General features: G+C 50.0%; 1 protein-coding gene across 3 annotated transcripts in view; it reads left to right on the top strand.

Moving 5' to 3' along the window:
- Nucleotides 1-2,435: 2,435 nt before the first annotated feature.
- usp43a (ubiquitin specific peptidase 43a) overlaps nt 2,436-19,192 on the top strand; it is a 90,967-nt gene continuing 74,210 nt past the window's right edge. For 2 of the 3 annotated variants that reach the window (XM_029246627.1, XM_029246625.1), the window contains exons 1-2: nt 2,436-3,484; nt 13,144-13,290. In XM_029246627.1, the coding sequence (XP_029102460.1) occupies nt 2,825-3,484; nt 13,144-13,290 (807 nt within the window). In that variant the 5' untranslated portion in view covers nt 2,436-2,824. Of the gene's footprint in view, nt 3,485-4,647; nt 4,704-13,143; nt 13,291-19,192 lie in introns of those variants that run through there. The other variant, XM_029246628.1, reaches the window with a different exon arrangement.

Raw genomic sequence — 19,192 nt, 5'->3', positions numbered from 1 at the left:
GCTGGGAGGAACCGTATAATCCCGTGCAGTGAGGGAGTTGTAAGACTTGAAGCCCTCAATATCCTTATTTGCATTTTCACATATCTCATCAGGTGGAGAAAATGTGAATTGAAGTATTGCTGAACATGAAAATTGGATATGGAAAGAATCCGGTGGTGTTACACCTCAAATGCTTCCCCGGATGTGTAAATCCACTAGATTTTCGAGTATCGCGTGAAACGCCAGAGTCAGTTAAGGTATCATTCGGACGGAGGGACGGCGGGGGAGGTGGGCAGCGGCTGCTCCCTGCTCCCGTCCACATTCATTTCTGTTAGGCCGTCTCGTTGCAATAACTCGGTAATTAATTGCACCTGCCCACAAACTGCACCAATATGAAAGCAACATCAAGTCAGCACAATGCCAGCTCCTGGAAATAGGGCGCTCGGATGTCCCCGTTGCACGCCCGGTGCTGAGTAGGCTTCTTTCCCACCCCTCCTCTCCAAGGGAATCTCATGTTTGAGTAAAAACGGTTTAGGGAAACCTGCAAAACGCTCTTAGCGCTTCCTCGGGTTTGGCATTGGCTCTACAATCCATTAATTGTGATGAGGAGATGCAGACTCACGGTATAATTCCACTTGAAATGCTCTTAAATTATGCGCCATGCCATTTCGATAACTTTGAATTAAATTCCAGCTTCTCTATGGAATTAGCGTACCACGGCCCTCTAAATTCTCCGTAGTTATATTTATGGCGCACACTGAAACGCAGTGTCCGAAAAGTGTAATTTGTGGTCCTGGCGAACTGTGAAATTGAATGCAATGGAGGCCTGAGTCTAATGTGTGGTCACTGGGGAAAGGGGCTCTGCTCCGTCGCCCTCGACTTTCCTTTACCCGCAGCATCGGGGACGAGAGCTACGCTTTTGTCCGAGCGACCGCTTGCCTTCATCGCTGCTGTATTCCAAACAACAAGCCCACTAATAACTTTCAATATTAGATTGTGGGCGGAAGGCCCCTTGGACACTCCACGGTACCATGCATGTACAGTACATTCCCCGGGAAACAGCAGGTGGCTCCTGAGCACCTCGGTATGGTCCCGCATGGGCTCCAGCGGCACCGCTCTGTGCTCGGTCATTTAGTTGTATTGCGTTTGCATGGTTTAGTGTTCTGTCTGCATTATACTACGTTCTTGTCTGCTGCATTATCGGTAATCACGTTTGTATGAGTCTGTCTAGTTTAGTATGTGCGTATCGTATGTAGCCTGTATGTGTGAATGTGCACTGTAGGTTTGCTCTAAACCGGAAACAAATTCCTTGTACGCTCAGGTATACTTGGCCGATAAAACCGATTCTGAATTCTGACAGCCGGTAGCATAGCGGTTACCTTCGGAGCCAAAGGTCGCAGGTTCGATCCCCACCTGTAGCGTAGTACCCTTGAGCAAGGTACTTATCCTAAATTGCTCCAGTAAAATTACCCAGCTGTATAAATGGGTAAATAATCGTAAGTACATTAACCTTGTAAGTCGTTTTGGAGAAAAGCATCAGCTAAAATGAATAAATATAAATGTGTCCCCCCTCCCTTGGACCTTAGCACTGATGGTGTCAAAATACATGGCAATGATTTTCCAGCTTTTCTGAATATTTAGCGCCGGTATAGATGGGCAGGGAGAAAACCAAGTGGAGAAGTCAGTGAGGCACTTAGAGGTTTTCAGACTCTAACAATAGTTTGTCGTTAACAGAATAAATCCACTATAATTTATACCGCCACACTTCGCAGATAACTTCGCTGCCTGTTGGTGACTCTGTCTCATCGTGACACTTTACCGTGCAGATACGTTGCAAAAAAAAAAAAAAAAGGCTTTTATGAATTAATTTAAAATGACTTTTTTATTTTTATTTTTTAAAAAAGGTGTTTGTGAGGAAAACTGTGTACCCGTACACATCTTTAAAGTTTAACACCGGGCTGTTTTCCACCTGTTCGTTTTGCTTCCTGTTCGGCCGCGTACAGTTCGCTGAGGTACCGCCACGTACTCGCAGCAGCCCGGCTTTAACCATAAAATATTTAAAATTCTTTTAAAACAACGTGGATTCTTTTGTTGTAATGTGTATCGAATGATTGTGAGTGCTGACTGATAACGCCGTTTACGCCGGGACTGGGAAAGCAGCGACGCTCGGCCCACATGTGAATCGCAAGTCTACGACGTTCTCCGCGCCTTCTTAGGGGAACGACGTAGCCGCGCTGTCGTCCGCAGCGCCGGAGCTCGCGGGGGTTCGGTGTGCTGTTTGTGGGCCGGCGCGCGACCCTCGAACAGCTCGAGCGGCAGCACCTCCGCGAACTAAACCAGGCTAATGATATTCCGAGTGGGAGGGAGCAGGCAGGGCGGCAGCGTGTCTCTCTGCGTGTTTCAGGAGAGAGAGAAAGAAAGAGAGAGAGAGAGAGAGAGAGAGAGAGAGAGAGAGAGTGTGTGTGTGCGCGCGCGCGCGCGCGCTACAGAAGGAGAGAGAGCGAGAGAGGAGGAAGTGACCGTTGCGCGCACCATGGGCTCCGCGTTCACGGGAAAGGTGAGTTCCTGCAGGTGTCCGCGGCTCCTGTAGGCTGGGCAGAGCCCCGCGGCCGTGTCCGCGGAACGTTAGTCATGTGCCTTGGCGCCGGAGCGGCGGTGCCCCCGCAGCGCGAGCCTCGCCGGCGTGGGATTTGCGCGGAGGAACTTCGGGCGCACAGGTAGAGGAGCGCCCCCCCCTCCCCGCCTCTCCCAGGTGTGCGTGCGCGCGCTTTTTTTTTTAAAAAAATAAATATATATTTATTAAAAAAAAAAGAAAAGGGGAAAAAAAAAAAAAAAAAGAATCGATATGGATAACCAGCGGCAAGACAAGGAGAAGAAGGCGATGAGGAGCAAGTCGACGATCCGCAAGGAGAAGCAGCGACCCGGGAAGCTGCTCCGCCGGAGGTCGCTCCGCTCCGTGGGCACGTTCATGAGCAAGGTGCTCCGGACTTTGGGCTCTCTGGCGCACCTGGGCGACGCGGGCGCGGGCGACGCCGAGGACGACGACGGCGGGTTCCGGGACAGCGCGCCCTGCACGCTGGGCGCCAACTCAGCGGGGAACCCGAAAGGAGAAGGGTTAGGCGGCCAGGTGCGGAGGGAGAAGAAAGAGGAGGAGGAGAAGAGGAGCGCGCTCCCGGCGGCCGCCGCCGGCTCCACCGTGAAGGAGAGGCTCTCGTGGTGCTACGGGGACAAAACCCCGGGGGTCCTGGGGCTCAAGAACCACGGCAACACGTGCTTCATGAACGCCGTGGTGCAGTGCCTGAGCAACACGGACCTGCTGGCCGAGTACCTGGGGCTCGAGCGCTACAAGTCGGACCTCGTGAGCCGCTCGCGCCTCAACGGGCTGCTGCTGCGGAGCGACGAGGCGACGGCGGCGCTCGGCGGCGAAGTCACGCAGCAGCTGGCGGCGCTCATCCGGGCGCTCTGGACGCTCGAGTACACGCCGCAACTGTCCGTGGACTTCAAGGTGGGTGCGGGTTCGAGGCGCTACACACACACAGAGAGAGAAAGAAAGAGAGAGAGAGAGTCGCTGCGCTTTACCTCACCGCTCACCGCCGGTGTTTACAGGCCGGGTTATGACTTCTTCATAACCTTTGTGTACGCTGATGAGCAGTGACCTGTACGCGGTGTAAAGTTTACCCGAGGAGCTGAGTGAGTGACTTCCGACCGTGAGCACTGTGTGACAGAGCAGCAGAGGAGGAGTGTGGAGGAAGCTGGCAGACAGGTGGAACGACACCTGAAGGAGGATGTCACCGCTGCCGCCTCCACCTCCTGAATGTTGCTGAGAAAAAGTATTATCTGAACACCACCTCCTGAACAATACTAGCCATCACCACCACCTTCTGAACATCACTAACCATCAACATCACCTAAACACCTTCTCCAGAACACCACCTCCTGAACACCACTAATCATCACCACCACCTCCCGAACATTGCACACCATCAAATTCGCCTGAAAACCCCTGCCTAAACATCACTAACTATCAGCATCACCTAAACACCTTCTCCTGAACACTCCAAACCATCAGAGTCACCTGAACACAATCTCCTGAAGAACTGTCACCTCTTGCACAACCCCAGTCAGATACAGCCTTCTGAATACCAAAGGAGCACATTCTGAACATCAGCTGCCAAAGCACTTTCTCAACGCTTAAGCGGTTCTTCTCCTGAAGTCGAACCTGTTTTACCGCTGTGCGTCTTCGTTCCGACGTGCGGAGATAAGCGAGCTTTGTGCTGCCGCGAACGCTGCCTGCTGTTGAAGCACGGCCCTCACGAGCCTACTCTTCCGTACTTGTCCTGCTACGGCTCCCAAAGTGCTTCCGTGTGGGGGGGTGGGCGGCTGCGTCGGTGTTGGCCATGAGATATTGAGGTGGCGCAGATAAGGGATTACACAGTCGGGCTATTCGTGTTCCCTTTCTTACATAGTCGTATCATAACGTGTCAGATCTGCGGCTACTGAACTGCCGAAGAGCGAAGCAATAATTTCGGGATTTCATTTTAATTCTCCTGCTGGATTATGATAAAGTAGCTGATATTAGCAGATCGTTTTTCTAGCATGGTTGTTCGTGCTTCATTCCGACTTTGCGTTAAGTTAGATGTCAGAAAAGCGAGTGAAGCATCCGGTCACGCATCAGCGTTGGATTCCGTGTGTTTCTGGCTGTTCGGCGAGAACTCCCTTTGCAGGTATCGGAGCCTCGGCGGTTTAGAAATATCTGGGTCCGGATGTTTTCGTTCTTCTGGACCTTTGAATGTTTTTCCCTCGAGCGCAAGCGTGACTCAAACCGGCAACGTTGAGACTGTGACGGCTCTGCTGAGGACGCTGGCTGTTGAGCCAACGTTTGCGAGATGTTGAAAGCAGTCCCGTCTCTTTATTTTCGATTTTGAAACGCTCGCTTTGATCCGTCGCAAATATGAAGGTAGCTGATGTGGTGAGACGGGTCCGTTAGTCAGCTTTTGAAATTGAAATGCATTGCAAGGTGATGAAGCTAAACCGTAGTTATTTAGAGGGTATAGCGGAGGTACAGCGGGACATGGATGGATTTATTAGCGAGGGACCTTGCTGAACCCTTCAAGAGCTGCTTGTGATGGAAGTCGTGACCAGATGTTGAGGTTTAGTTGACGTAAGAGCTCAACAGCAGGGTTCTCCTCACGTTTAAAAGGGCCGTTGACAAGCTACGTGTCTTTTTTTTTTTTTTTAACCAGCATGCTGATTTCTTTACCGCATTTGACTGCTGGTAAAGAAGTTCTGCCTTGAGCTCTTCCTAAATGAAGACTTTGCAGTGATTTGCCATTGGAAAGGGATGTCTGGGTGTTCAATAGTACTTTTTGAATGTGGCATTCAACTGGTTTACTGTATATGTATAATTTTTGGGTGTTTCTCTGTGAGGAATTACATTTATTTACTTAGCAGGCGCTTTTCTCCAAAGCGACTTCCAATGAACTCTATGTAGTGTTATGAGCCCACACACCTTATTCACCATGGTGACTTACACTGCTAGATACACTACTTACACTGGGTCACTCATCCATACATCAGTGGAACACACTCGGTGTCACTCACACAGTACAGGTGAACCTGAACAATGTGTCTTTGGACTATGGGGGGAAACCAGAGCACCTGGAGGAAACCCACACAGACACGGGGAGAAGATGCAAACTCCACACAGACTGAGCGGGGATCGAATCCGCGTTCTCTCGTTCCACCCAGGCGCTGCGAGAGGGCAGCGCTATTCACTGCGCCACCGTGCCGCCCGAATTAAAGCGCAAACTAAAATGATCCCTGCTCTTGTGGAATACTAGTTGTAGCAGCATTGAATGCACTTAATTTAAGCCTTAAAAAGTTAATTTAAGCATAATTTGTCCATCTGCGTTGTTTTCCTGCACTGGTATGTTTATACAGTGTTTAGACTTATTAATCGCACTCAAACGGGGGCGCGCACGTTTTTTGTGTGCTTCGCGAGCGGCCGGCCAACGCCGTCCACCTGCCGCACACACTCAGCACTGTGGAATGGCTCGTCTGCATTCCTGGGATGTCGCGGCGGAACGCCGCTTGCTTTTCTGGGCGCGTACGGGCCCGGCGGCCTCCCCGCATTCTGATGAGGGCGGCGAGCGCAGCGGGCTTCTCGAGCGCATGTGAACGGAAGTCGCCAGGTGTCGGGCCGCGGCCGCGGGGGCGGGGTGCGGGTGCATGTGGGCAGGAGAATGCCTGGGGCTGGGTCAGCCCGCAAAATTAACATTCAAGCTCAACATCAGGCATTAGTCTGAGAAACATGGGAGTAAAAAAGAAAAATCCTGCCGTAATAAACCTCAGATATCTGGAAGGCCTCGATTTTGAGTGGCAGTTGAACCTTATAATAATAATAAGTTTCCGGCATAATTACAAGTTGGTACGTTGAGTACAGCGAGCACTATTCCATGAATCCCTTCCAAAGACATGGAGATGGGAGGATGGAGATGGCTAACATCAGAATTTTGCTGTAGTGACTTGTTCGGTTATGGTCCGTTTTGGGTATGTTCTGGATATTTTGTGGCCTTTCTCTTTCCCAGGTTTACCTAGGTGTTAATGTGTTGTGTGCGCTCACACACACACACCTGTGAATCATCTCTCAGTGGAGTTACGTGGCCTCTTTGCGACTTCTCTAGTTTTCATACGTGGTTTGGCATCTTTTGGTTTTTCAGTGGATAAACTGCTTATACGTTTAAATAAAGGTGCAGAAGTGATTTTTGTTGTCGTCGAGGGTTCTTTTTGTGGAATGATGATATGTCCGCGTGGTATTTGTAAGGACTCCTTGGGCCCGGGTGTGATTTATTGGTTTTAATCATGCTGCCCTGGCAAAGGGTGCTGCTGGGTGCGGGATGGTCTGTGGCGGGGTATACGCACATGGATCGGCATGTTTAGTCTGCTTCTTAGGTGTGTTTATTTGAAAGTACCTAGTGTTATGTTGTATCTACTCATAAAGCTGAACGTTTTTATTCACGTTTCCCAGAGCTTCTGCGTTAATGCTCCTGCTTGGCCTGGAAATAAGGACCTTTTGCGCACAAGATCCATCTGCTATCTGCTGCACAAGGACATGCTTTCCCCTCTGAAATGTTGTGAAAGAATTAAGTGCGACTGAACTGTCCCATTAGTTGAGGAGATCCCTGGATGGGTCTTGAGCTCATTTTGAAGAGAGCAGCAGCAAACATGATGCGTATGACATAACGTGTATTAATTATCTTCTCTAGGTCGGTTCTTGCGAGCGCTCCCTCCCTAGCCCCTTGTGTCACTCGGGAATGACCAGGTCCACTCTTCAGGTTGCATCTTCTAAAGGAGGTCAAGGAACAGGAGGAAATGAGGCTCTACCAAAAACCCATCTCACGTGTTCTGCCTTGCCAATGAACACCTAGTTTGACTGCATATTGTATATCTTTCCACATAGGCTCACATATACAGCACATTATACTGTATACGTATCTTATACCGTGAAATCCCTATTTAACGCCCCCAGGGGCGTTACATTTTCCAAAAGGGGGTGGGGGGCACTTATTAGAGGTCATATGGTAGTGAAATCGATCATTTCTCTCCCTAAAAAGTTCATGCAGATGCCACAAGTACATCGGGCATTACCCCCTAGCATCCTGTGAACAAATGACATCTTTTGACCTTTGCCGCCGCTGTCTTTTTTTTTTTTTTGCATTCTTTTCTGATTACTCGAAAAAATATATACCGGGTTTTTTCAAAAATGGGTGGGGGCGTTAAATAGGGATTTGACGGTTTATCGCTTCACGTGATCCAGGCGCTACAGAGTGGTCTTGGAGCACTTTTTCCTCTTCCTCTCCTTAGATTCTCTCCACCGGTGTGATTCTTTTCTTGTGATAGAAAAGTGGCTCGCTTGGCTTTCTGCGTAGAAAGCGTTTTCGGCGGTAAACCGTCGGCTTGGCTGCGTCAGGGTCGGGTCCGCCAGGCGGCCTTCTTTGCTCGCCCTCGGGAACCTTCGGCGGCACGCGGTGGCCGACGGCGTTCGGTGCCTCCCGTCTGCCCGAATGCCTGGATGGGCGTCTCGCGGGTGAACCGCGTTGCCTGGAAGTCAGCGAAACGCTCTAAGCTGCCATTGTTTGTTTTCTAAAGGGAAGCGTGTTATGTTACAGACCCCCCTCGCGCTTCATGGAGAGTGTGTCTAACATTACAGAGCAGCTCTCGAGAGGGGTAGAACAGGTAGAGCGGGTGCGCTTGAGCTTCCCTTTCGGTGTGTGGAGGAGGTGCGTGCCGCCAACCCAGCTCTTGCACCCGATGTCTCTTTAGCCCGGTTAAACCCGTAAGGTGTCCTTCGCGCAGCCCGGAGAAAGACCGTGAGGAACATTACGAGGAAGTGCTTTTCATTATTGCGAACGCAGCTTGTGTCCCGCAAGGATGAAAACGGGGTTGTGGTAAACCCAGCTGAACGTGCCCTTTGGCTGTTTGCTACCAACGTGTGCTCGTTTATTGTCGGGGTAGAGAAATTATACCTTTACTGGTGTTTATTACCCTTATGTATATTTCTTAGATTTTTGATGATGATGTAGTGCTAGGGACTGATTTGGAGGCTGTTTTCTTTGCTAAGAACAATAAGTTATCATTTGAATGTTGCATATCTGACATGGGAACAACTTATTTTATTTTGCATATTAATACGTATGCAGCTACGGAATATTAGGAGAGGAGCCGAAGGGACCGCGGGCCCTCCCGCGTGTCCTACTTCAGGGGTCTCCGTTGCAAGATGGCACGGCGGAACCCTTTCTTGGAGCCGGCTGCTTCGTGGCAGGACGTCGATCTACGGGAAGGAAGGTTGTTCGCATGGCGGCGCTGCGTTTTGTTCCTGGTGTGCGGTGGCCACGTTGCCTCGCCGGTCATACAGCATCCATTACTTTTGTCTCTCGTCTTTCTTGTGCAATCATTGGTATGAGCACAGTTCCTCCTGTCGTAGGAACAGCAGCAGCAGGAGGCGGCGGAACACACTGGTAAATGGAAGACGGATGGCACCGAGGCGCATTCCTGCAAGGCGTGTCATAGGTTACGTCAACAGCCTTGCACGCCAAAGGTCAAACGGTTTGGCTGGCTTGGGCCGCAGTTTGTCGCCACTGTCAACCTGCCACTGTGGAATCTTAGCAAAGTTGATTTCCCACGCTGCCAGGTGACGCGCGAACACGCACGTGCGCTCATACGCACACCGACGTGCGGGGGGCTTTCCTGCTTTATCCCCCCCCGAGTTCCTCACAGTTCACACCGAGGTCACGCGTGGATGACACGAGAGCGAGGGCGGCCGTCTCTTTGCGTGGCGCCCTAATCCCAGAGTTAGCGGCCACGTCCTCTGCTTATGTTAACAAGTTTGCGGAGCAAGGCCGCGCGGGCTTGCGTGAAGTTTGCCTGCTGTGGTGTCTGAACTTTTGTTGGCTTAGGCAGATTTGTTAGTCTAGAAGGGGGTCGCAGCTGTCCCGCGTGTGACGTCTTTGTCGGCCAAATGAGCCGAGCTTCTAAATGGTGTGCGTTATGGGTTAGTCTTTCATGACATCAATCCGTGCTCTCTGCTCTGGATGGTAAATATTTACGTGTGATTTAAGGGAAGACTCATCTCTTGGGCCAGTTAACTATAAAAGTAGGAAGCGACCCCAAGGCTCAGGTGTGTAAGCTTTTTTTTTTCTTTTCTTTTTCCCCTTTCACTCAAGTTCTGTTTCAAATTTGTCTCTCGGTAAAAGTGTTATCCTTTCAATCGCAGAAGGTAAATGGAAGAACTTTGGCATCTGGTGTGGGTGTTGAGGGCGGTGCAGCGGTCAACCTCCTTAAGGGGATGTGGTCTACGACGTGACGGCTAACTGTCCGTTAAGTCCTTAGTGAAACGGGAAGTTATCTTGGCATCGTTGCTGTGACATGCGTAGTGTCTACACACCCGATATCGGAGATGTGAAGCTTCACCATGGAGACCAGCGCTGGGACATCAACAGCTGTTAGACGTCACAGCAAACACTGGGGTTTATCTGTAGTTGGTCTCCGCAGGTGCACGGTGGACTGGTGCTCCATCCGGGGTGTATCTTGCTTCACGCCCACTGCTTTGAGGATCGGCTACAAACCACCACGACCCTGCACTGAGCAAACGGTTATTGATAACGGATGGATGTACGGACCAGCGTTTTCCCCATGAGCACCACGGTAAATTCAGGGCTTGGAATGTCTTCCACGATCGATTTGGAAACTGACAGTTCTAAAGTAGGAGACTGTTCTGTCTAGTCATCGCTGATGAACCTCAGCAACGTGGAGGCTTCATTGTGTGTCATTCATTCCAGACCCCGAGGAAGCGACGGAATGCAGGCTGTTTTAGTTACTGTAGTAAGTGTGCGGTAATTGTGTAGGCATTTCACGGCATCCGTAAATCAAATGAACGTTGGGGCCGCGCTAACATGACAGCATGCAGCAGTGATCGATGTAGTGGTAAAAGTGTAATTAAATAACTTGATCTGGCTTGAATAAGCGGAAAAAGAATGAAAGTACCGAGCAGAGCAAATATACGTTAATCTTTTCCTTTTGCCACTCTACAGTGTTTCCGTGGGAGAGCAGTATACTGTATATTGACATATATTCATTCATTTACCTGGTGCCTTTGTCCAAGGTGACTTAGAATGTGGAGTGTACTTGAAACTGCTAATAGTGATTCCTTTATTTATACTACTAGGTACTTAGAGTAAGGGGGGGCGCGGCGGTGCAGTGGGTTGGACCGGGTCCTGCTCTCCGGTGGGTCTGGGGTTTGAGTCCCGCTTGGGGTGCCTTGCGACGGACTGGCGTCCTGTCCTGGGTGTGTCCCCTCCCCCTCCGGCCTAGCGCCTTGAGTTGCCGGGTTAGGCTCCGGTTCCCCACAACCCTGCATGGGACAAGCGGTTCAGAAAGTGTGTGTGTGTGTGTGTGTGTGTGTGTGTGTGTGTACTTGGAGTATTTGTGGGAAGTGGGATTTGAACCCAAGTCCTTTGATTGCAAGAAGGTGGCTCTACCCAGTACAATATGTAGTCTGTACAGTGTCTCCAGTCTATAGTGTGTTCTGTTGGCAGATTATATAGGCTCTGCTGGAACAACGTAGAATTCATGTGCAAAGGGGCAAATTTGTACTTTACTAATATTATGCATTACAGCTATCCGTATAAATAGTAAGCAGCGTTTTAAAAAAAAGATTATTTTCATGTCTGGTTATGTCCTCGGGAAAAAGTGCTAAATCATGTTTTTCTTGGCATTTATTCTTGGAGAGAGGTGTCAAGCCTGTCTGCGGTGTGTGTCTCAGGTGAATAATGGAGATTGATATCAGGGATATGGAACAGAGTGCAGCTGAGGGCTGTTATTTACTCTTCCGCATCACGAAGGACTCTAATCCCCCAGGAGCCAGGAAGGGTACCAGAGAGAAGCCAGCCTCCATCACGGCGTGGCTGGGAAAAGTACTCCAAGCAGGACACCTGACCCAGAAGGGTGCAGGTTCTTACCAAAGAGGCAGCGCTGAACCGCCGAAGCGGCTCCGCGTTCCCGCTTGGGCGGACCCTCTGCGTTTAAAGGCCGTCGCCTGGATCCTAAGGAAATCTCGTCACTAGATAATGTCGCCAAGCCTGTTTTTGCTCCCACAGTGTTGTGCAGCACACTGTGACCTTGGGAACTTGGTGTCAAGAGCTTCACTCAGACAATCCCCCCATTTGCTGATGGTGACTATTTAAGTACTGGCTGTATTAGCACTTTAGTTTGTCCTTCGGGGCGGGGGGGAGGGGGATGGATGATTAGTTGTAATGACCTCCTTCATTAGGCTTTCTTGTTATGATTTTTAGGTAATTAATTTGTATCTTCAGTCAGGGGGTCTCCCTTGTTTATATTTAGACTCTGGCAGGATGAGGCTGCAGATGTAAGGATCGCAGGGATAGCGGTGGGGGGGGGGGGGGGGGGATCAGCGAGATACAAACCTTGCCCACAAAACCCAGAGGAGCATCAGCAAGGGGGCGAATGGCAGAGCTAATAGGATTATAGAATGTCTGTCCATCCTGCTTATTTAATATCGACTGGCGTTCGTTTTCTCTTGGCGCTGGCGGATCCCGTGGAAAAGTTTGGACCCATTATCGAGGAACGTCGGGTTAAATATCTGCTTAAATGTCACTGTCGGCAGAGCCGGGGACACGTGCTCTCAGAATGGCGAACGAATACCGCGTGGAGGTCGGCGGTCAAAGCCTGCGCGATCCTCTTCGGCGATACAACGCGGAGTCGAGCCAGGTGAGGCGCGGGACTCTCCGGCTGCAGGTTCTCGTCGGCGGCCGTGGATTGTTTGCGGTCTGCCGCGTCAATTCTAATTACGTCCTCCGAGCTAATTCGTGGTTTCTGCTGTTCTTGGGCAGGGTGAGCGGGGTTTACGTTCACATCCATTCGTTTGGCACATGCTTTTCTACACGGTGATATGTACCTCGGAGAAAGCAATAGTGCATTCGACAGACAGTTTTTTCTTTAGACCACTGGTTTACTGCAATGCTTTACTGAAATAGCTATTTTGAGAAGTATCAGATAAATTATTATATTTAAGCATATTACATAGATATTTAAGCATATGGTGTTGGGTTAATTTTCTGTAAGTGTCAGGAGAGAAACGGATTCAAAAACAGGTGTTTTGAGGCCCTTCTTGAATGTTGGGAGGGATTCAGTAGTTTTGAGGGACAGCAGGAGGTCACTCCACCACAGTGGGGCCAAACCTGAATACCTCTGGGCTTTCCATTTTGGACCCTGCATGAGTAAGACCATCAGACAGAGGTGGAGCAGCGTGGAACTCTTGCTGCGGCGTAGTATGTATAAGATTGCATTCGATGTGCAGATTTGAAGAATGTTTTGTTCTGCATTGAGTCAAAGTTCACTGTAGTCTGCAGGTTGTGCTGTACATGGCTTACTACTGCTGCTGCTCCAAGTTTTTTGTACCACGGTATAAATGTGAGCTGTGTTTGTTTGTTTTTTTTTTTTTTTTTAAATAGTTTCAGTATGAAACTTGTGATGACACTGCTTCTCGTGAAGCGATTTAGACCCAGTGAGCAGGACTCCTCTCTCTACAGGGAAACCTCTTTCTCGTTTACGTAAACCCGTCTCCATCCTTCCCTTTTTCACACGCAGAGCGTCGTGGCCAAGTATGGCTCCCAGTTCCGGGGCAATTCTCAGCACGATGCTCTGGAGTTCCTCCTCTGGCTCCTGGACCGGATGCACGAGGATGTGAGCTCTTCTCCCAACAGCCACAGCAGCAAGACCAAAGCTTCCGGAAAGGTAGGTCATCCAGCCGTGCTCGTTGTGACGAACGTACTCGATTCGTGATCAGCAAGTTGCAGGTTCAGATCCCTGGATTCATTTGTGCCCTTAGTGTTGGTTCACGGGAGACCCCGCTATACTCCTGTCACTGCATTGTTTTTTGGAGAACAGCATGATGGGGATGCAGAGACAGATTTCTGTAGCGAAGGCAGCATTAGTAGATCGGCTGCTTTTTTTTCAGCTGATCCGTCTCAACCTGGACTCGCCAGTTGGCCTTTCAAACCGGCCTTTCTATAAACGCCGCCAGTGTGCATCACGCCCACTATTGTGCGGGTCAAGGGTCAAGTGACTGCCCGAGGGGGCGCGACCGGCGGGAAACCAGTGGCACATTCAGAGCTTTCAAGGTGGAGCGTGGGAACGGCCTCGTTGGCTTCTCATCCATATTCCGCCTGAATGCCCCTGTGGCCCGGTCCAGACCCGCACCACCCCCATGTCTAAACTAGGCCTTTCGGCTCCCCGAAGAGCAGTTTCGCTGGAAGCGAAGCGCGGCGCATCCAGAGAGCGCAGCCCGGCGTTCTAAACAGCAGACGAAATATTCCCCAGGTAGAAATATTGCACCAGCTTAAGTCATCTCATTTGGTTTTCACAATTTGGGTCGACGCCTGAATGCACTTGGCTCATCGCGCCTCTTAAGCCTTCCAGCCCCAATAAATCCTGCAGCAGGAGGAGGCTTACGTCTTCCAGTCCGTCCGCAGGTTCCGCTCCGGCACTCCCTCCCCGCCGGGGATCGGCTGACGTTCGTCGCGTTCTGCCTACATGCTGTCTCCGCGCGCGACGGCTCGGTCCCGCGCGCCCCCCTGCTCCCTGCGAGGCGGCTCTGCGGATGCGACCGGCCCCGCGGGGCGCCGCGCTACATCACGGGCGTTTGCCGAAGGAGCGCCGGTTTGGCACCGTGCCTCCCCCTCCCCGCGAAGGCAAGGTCTGTGAGGATTTGAAAAGGAGCCCGTGAAAACCAGCAGGAGAAACCGCAGGCGTGCCCCCCACCCCCACGCCACCGCCGCACTCCCTACAGTCTCTATTCCAGCAGTCTTTGCTTTAATGTGCGAGACAAAATCCACGAAGGTTCGCTATGCAGAATTAATGAGGAGTCCCGCACCGTGTAACGAGAAGTGTGCCTCTGTTTGTTCTTCAGAAAAACACCCCTGTCAGTGTCTCCTGCCAGCTTTGTTTTTAGATACTGTGTGTGTGTGTGTGTGTGCATGTGTGTGTGCGCGCGCGCGCCCGCATCTGTGTGTGCCCTTGCTCATTTTTGTTTTTCTGCTTCGTTGGGCATGGGTTTGCATGTCTACCAAAACGCGCGTCTTCATTTTCGGATTCGCGTACGTGTTAATTTTGGTTGCGATCGCGGGTTGTCACGTTCGTCGTGTTGCGATGGAGCAACGGGACCGTGCCGCTCGTTCAGGGTCCCCCTACGTGTTGCTCGCGAGCTAGCGTGTTGCTTTGTGTGGTCGGGGACGCGGTTTTCATCGACGGTCTTAGGAAAAGCCCCGAAGGACACATCCGTCAATAACGTAAGGGGTCCCGTGGGGGATGCTGAGGGGAAAGGGAAGGGGAAGCACTCAAGCCCTTAGATACCCACACTTGTCTTTTCCCATCACATCCTCAAACTCCCAACATGAAGCGAGCGCCCGGAGGTTAGTAACCGTTTGTTGTAATCTTCGTACGCCATCTCGCACCTCCAGGGCGGATTGTTACGACAGGCTGGCTTTAATCCGTCAGATGTGCCCTAAACTGCGTGTCCCAGCGAACCTATTCTTAGAAAAATAAACTCTTTATTAAACAACATGTTTGATGCTATGAATATCTCTCGCCTTACCAACACTAATAACTCAAAAGGCTTCGTGACACATCATTAAGTCTGTGTCTCACTCTCATTAGCTTTGGTGAATCATGTAATTTAAAGCTCCGTCATTAGTACAGACACTAAAAACACTTGGGCATGGTTATAGCTTTTAAAAAATTGAACAGCTTTTATCTGGTTTCTGCTGCAAATTCAGATTGTCTTTTCGGATGTTTCTCGCTACTCGTTTAGAGCAGGACAGCCGTGCAGATAGATGTGCTTGTAATTTGTTCGACCGTTTGTTTTTGTGACTCTACAGTTTGTGCACCATCACAAAACTTGTTTGGTGAAAAGTCAGGATGGGCCAAAGAGCTTCTTCCCTTTGCGTTCTATGCTCGGTTTGTCGTCGTCGTCAAGGCCGTTGGGTTGATGTCCGCACTTGGCGACCGCTTGTCTGCTCGGGGTTGATGGGGGTGTGTCTGTAGTCGCTGTGGTTGAGTTCGTCCATCTCTTTGCTCCCTGTTCTCTTTGTTTCACTCCGTCTTTGCCGAGCTTGGCAGTCTTTTCCCGAAAATCCCGTCTTTGGCGTGTGCGGAGTATGAACCTCGGTGTTATTTGTGGTTGCGTTCAGGGTTCCGACCCGATTTGACCCAATTTTCATCCGTTTATTTTCCTTAAACGTGTACTTCAGCTCCACAGTGGAAAGGAGTCCATGTTTTCCCTTACCCTGCTTCTTTAATATCCAGCCTTCACTTTCAAACTGTGCTACAGAAAACAGCATTGCTTGAACAAGTCTAATCCCGGTTCTTGTGGATGTGGAGCAAGGTGCTTAGTCTTAATTGGTGGGTAACCCTGGGTAAAAATTATCCAGCTGTAAAAATGGGTAAATTGTTAGAACTAACTTACTGTAAATCACTTTGGAGAACAGCAGTGAACTAAATAATTAAATATACATGTAGATCCTTTGTCATAGATTATTGATCCTATGTTTCTTTGCGGTCACCTATAAATTAGATTTGAGGGAGTGGAGTTAGACGGCCCTGTCCGCACTGAGCTGGAGGATAACAATCTGACACTTTGAACTGCCATTTGTGCAGGACAGCAGAGCTGTTACTGCTGCTTTATTTCATGTTCAGCCATCTGAGGTCTGTGGATATGCGCTCCACGGATGTCACTTTGCGGGAAGGTCGCCTCTTCGCCGCTGCAGTCATGGTAAGAGATCTTTTGGCAGGGCCATGCTGATATGGACAGGTTCTCATCTGGACAAAGGACAGGGAGATGTTCCTGTAATTGGAGCTGCGATGCGCTGCCCCCACACACAACCAACCACACTGGCATTATGGGGACGTAGTGGGTCCTTGTAGAGAATTTGCTGACACGTTGGAAACCGGAGCGCACGCTGAATCGCTGCCTCGGCATGTTGCATCTCCATCAGAATGACTCGGTGAGCGACCTCCGCTCATCTTTGGCTTCTTCTCCTTGTGAACCACTGGACTGCTGAGGGCTGGGTTCAGATAAGCACATTATACATGTACATACTCCTGCAGAAATGACCAGATGTGAAAATGACATCTATCCTTAAGGGTCAGACAGAAGACAGGCTTTCATGAACACGAACACAACTAATCATTTTTTTTGGGGGGGGGGGGGGCTATAAAATGGATTAATATAAAATTCCAACAATGATGCATTACTCATATGTATGAAGAACCACTCCAGATACTCATCTCCAATTCCTGCAGACCTCATTGTTTGCAAGCCTGACTTTGAACAGATGTGATTGTCACATACAAATAAGGTTCACCGCATAAAATTAAATTAGACTACTTTTTGTTTTGAGAAGGACACTTTAGTTTTTTTTTAAAGATGTAACTCGTTTACGTACATTTCAAGTTTCCTCAGCTGGATCTTTGTTCAAGAAATCTCAGGCTGGGTATCTCGTACTGCGTCGCAGCAGTCGTTTTCCCTAAGGGTTGAACAAGGTAACTGTTAGGTTTACCTAAGTCCACCTCCTTCACCAGCTGACCCCTGCTGCTGCTTTGCATGTTCTGCCAAAGCAGATCATGTATTCTTCACTTGGGTGTGTGTGCGCCTCTAGGTTTGCTGTACGCTGATAAAAGCGACACTCCTGGAGCATTTATTGCACTGCGTGGGGTCTTGCACGGTCAACGTTCTCCAAAGTTTGCCTTCCGTACCCTTTCTATAACTAGGGGGGATGAACCTGGTGTGAGAAAGGCCTTGGCAATCTGATGTCATTTTGAGTATTGTCAGTTTGTCTGCAGTAAACTGTTCCATGGTCATGCAGTGCCAGTTAAAGTGTAAATAACTCTGCTGGGGTGACGCAGAAATACCACTGTGAATGTAAAAGATGTAGCGTGAATTGTGTAAGCACTGCTGTAAACGCATCAGGGTGTTGGCTGATCCTATGACCTGATCCCGTAGCGTTGTACTACATGGGTTTCGTGGGAGAGACCGTATGGTTTCTTTTGTTTCTTCCGGATGCTTGTACCTCGAGGTCAGCCGAGCACATCTGCTTACCTCTGCCAGGCCGGGAGGGCCGTTCAGCTGCTCACGCAGCCGTGCGTGCGGGGCGAAGGGCTCCCGGTGGGTCGGCAAAGACCCCGGTCTACTTGTGCCACTGTGCTGCTGCAGCCTCCTCCTGCTGGGCCTCACACGAAGCTGGAAGAACAGGTCTCGTTCTCCTGCATGTAGGCATGCGGATGCACGAGACCACGCAAAGGCCCTGGCAAGCATTCGGAAGCTCGCGCTCATGTACTTGCGTGTTCTCACGTACACGTTTTCACATGTATGCACATACATGATGTATAAGGGGGGGAAAAAAAAAAAAGACAAATCCTTGTTGGACTGCCCTCCAAAGACAACGAAAGCTCAGTCTGTTGTAGACAAAGTGATAACGTCCCTAAACCGCGGTTGGCGTCTTTGACCCCCGGTCGGGTCCGACCGAAGCCGACCTTCCGGTTCCAGTCTGACGAAGCTCCCGTTTGCGGCTGGAATCATGTGTTTGTTTTCTTTCCTAGAAAAGAGCAAGTGATCCGTACCCTGAAGGTCTGGTAATGTATAAAGGCACACAGTTGTGTTTAGTTATTCTCCCTTTATTCTTCATGCTTCCTAATGGGCTTTGCTTTCTCCTGGAGACGGCCCTGTCCAACAGCAAGACTTCTGCTAAACAAAGTCCTTTTTCATTAGTCTTTCGCCTTTAATTTTGTAACCAACTGTTGCAATTCTGTTTTTTTTTTTTTCCCCTTCCGTATATTGAAAATTTTTATTATGTAATACATTTCGAGCTTAGTTTTGCTCTACAATTCAGTTCGCTTTACGTGTTGGAATCCTGATCTTTTGACCGTTTCAGCTATCCTCAGATGCTAAAATGGTCATTGAATGTGTTCTTCGAATGTTTCTGTGGTTAAGCGCTGACCTTCAGAACTAGCCTAGGTCCTTCTTGCCAATTGGAGGCCCCTGGAGAGCATCCTGTGGTTCTCTAGCACCCTGACCTTTCCTGCAGGAATGCGGATTGAAGTATTTTGAGGCTGAGAAGGGGCTGGCTAGGCATCCAGAACAGTTTGATGTGGTGCTGGTTGCTGACACCACTTCTGGCTCTGGGGAGCGCTTCACACACCTCCCTCCCTCCATGTCAGTCACCCAAACACACCCTCAGACTTTCCAGTTCCATAGTGATGGTGTAGTGGCAGCAGACCGCCTGTCTCGCGCGGCGTTCTTTCGGCTTATTAGTCCTCTGCTGAATTAATCCAACTGCTGTCAGAAGTCACTCTGTCTCGCCTTGCGAAAGAGGCTGCGGGGCTGCAAAGTGTTTTGGCTGCATTTATTTAATCTCTGACAACCGATTAAAAACGGGTTGTTTTTACGTGCGTTTCCGCTCGATGACGTGCGCGCAAATCGGGTGACGGACAGCTGTGTAAGGACGGAATGCAGCGGCGCAAGGACAGGGAGAAGGGGGCGGAGGCTGCGGGTACATTAACTGTGCCGCAGGTGTAGGTCCTCGCTGATCATCGATTTAAACATTGAGGAAAAAGTGTCAGAAATGCTCTTTTTCCCCACAGA

This window comes from Scleropages formosus, chromosome 20, assembly GCF_900964775.1.
Source record: "Scleropages formosus chromosome 20, fSclFor1.1, whole genome shotgun sequence".
Taxonomy (NCBI): Eukaryota; Metazoa; Chordata; class Actinopteri; order Osteoglossiformes; family Osteoglossidae; genus Scleropages; species Scleropages formosus.
This window is presented reverse-complemented; position numbering and strand designations above follow the sequence as displayed.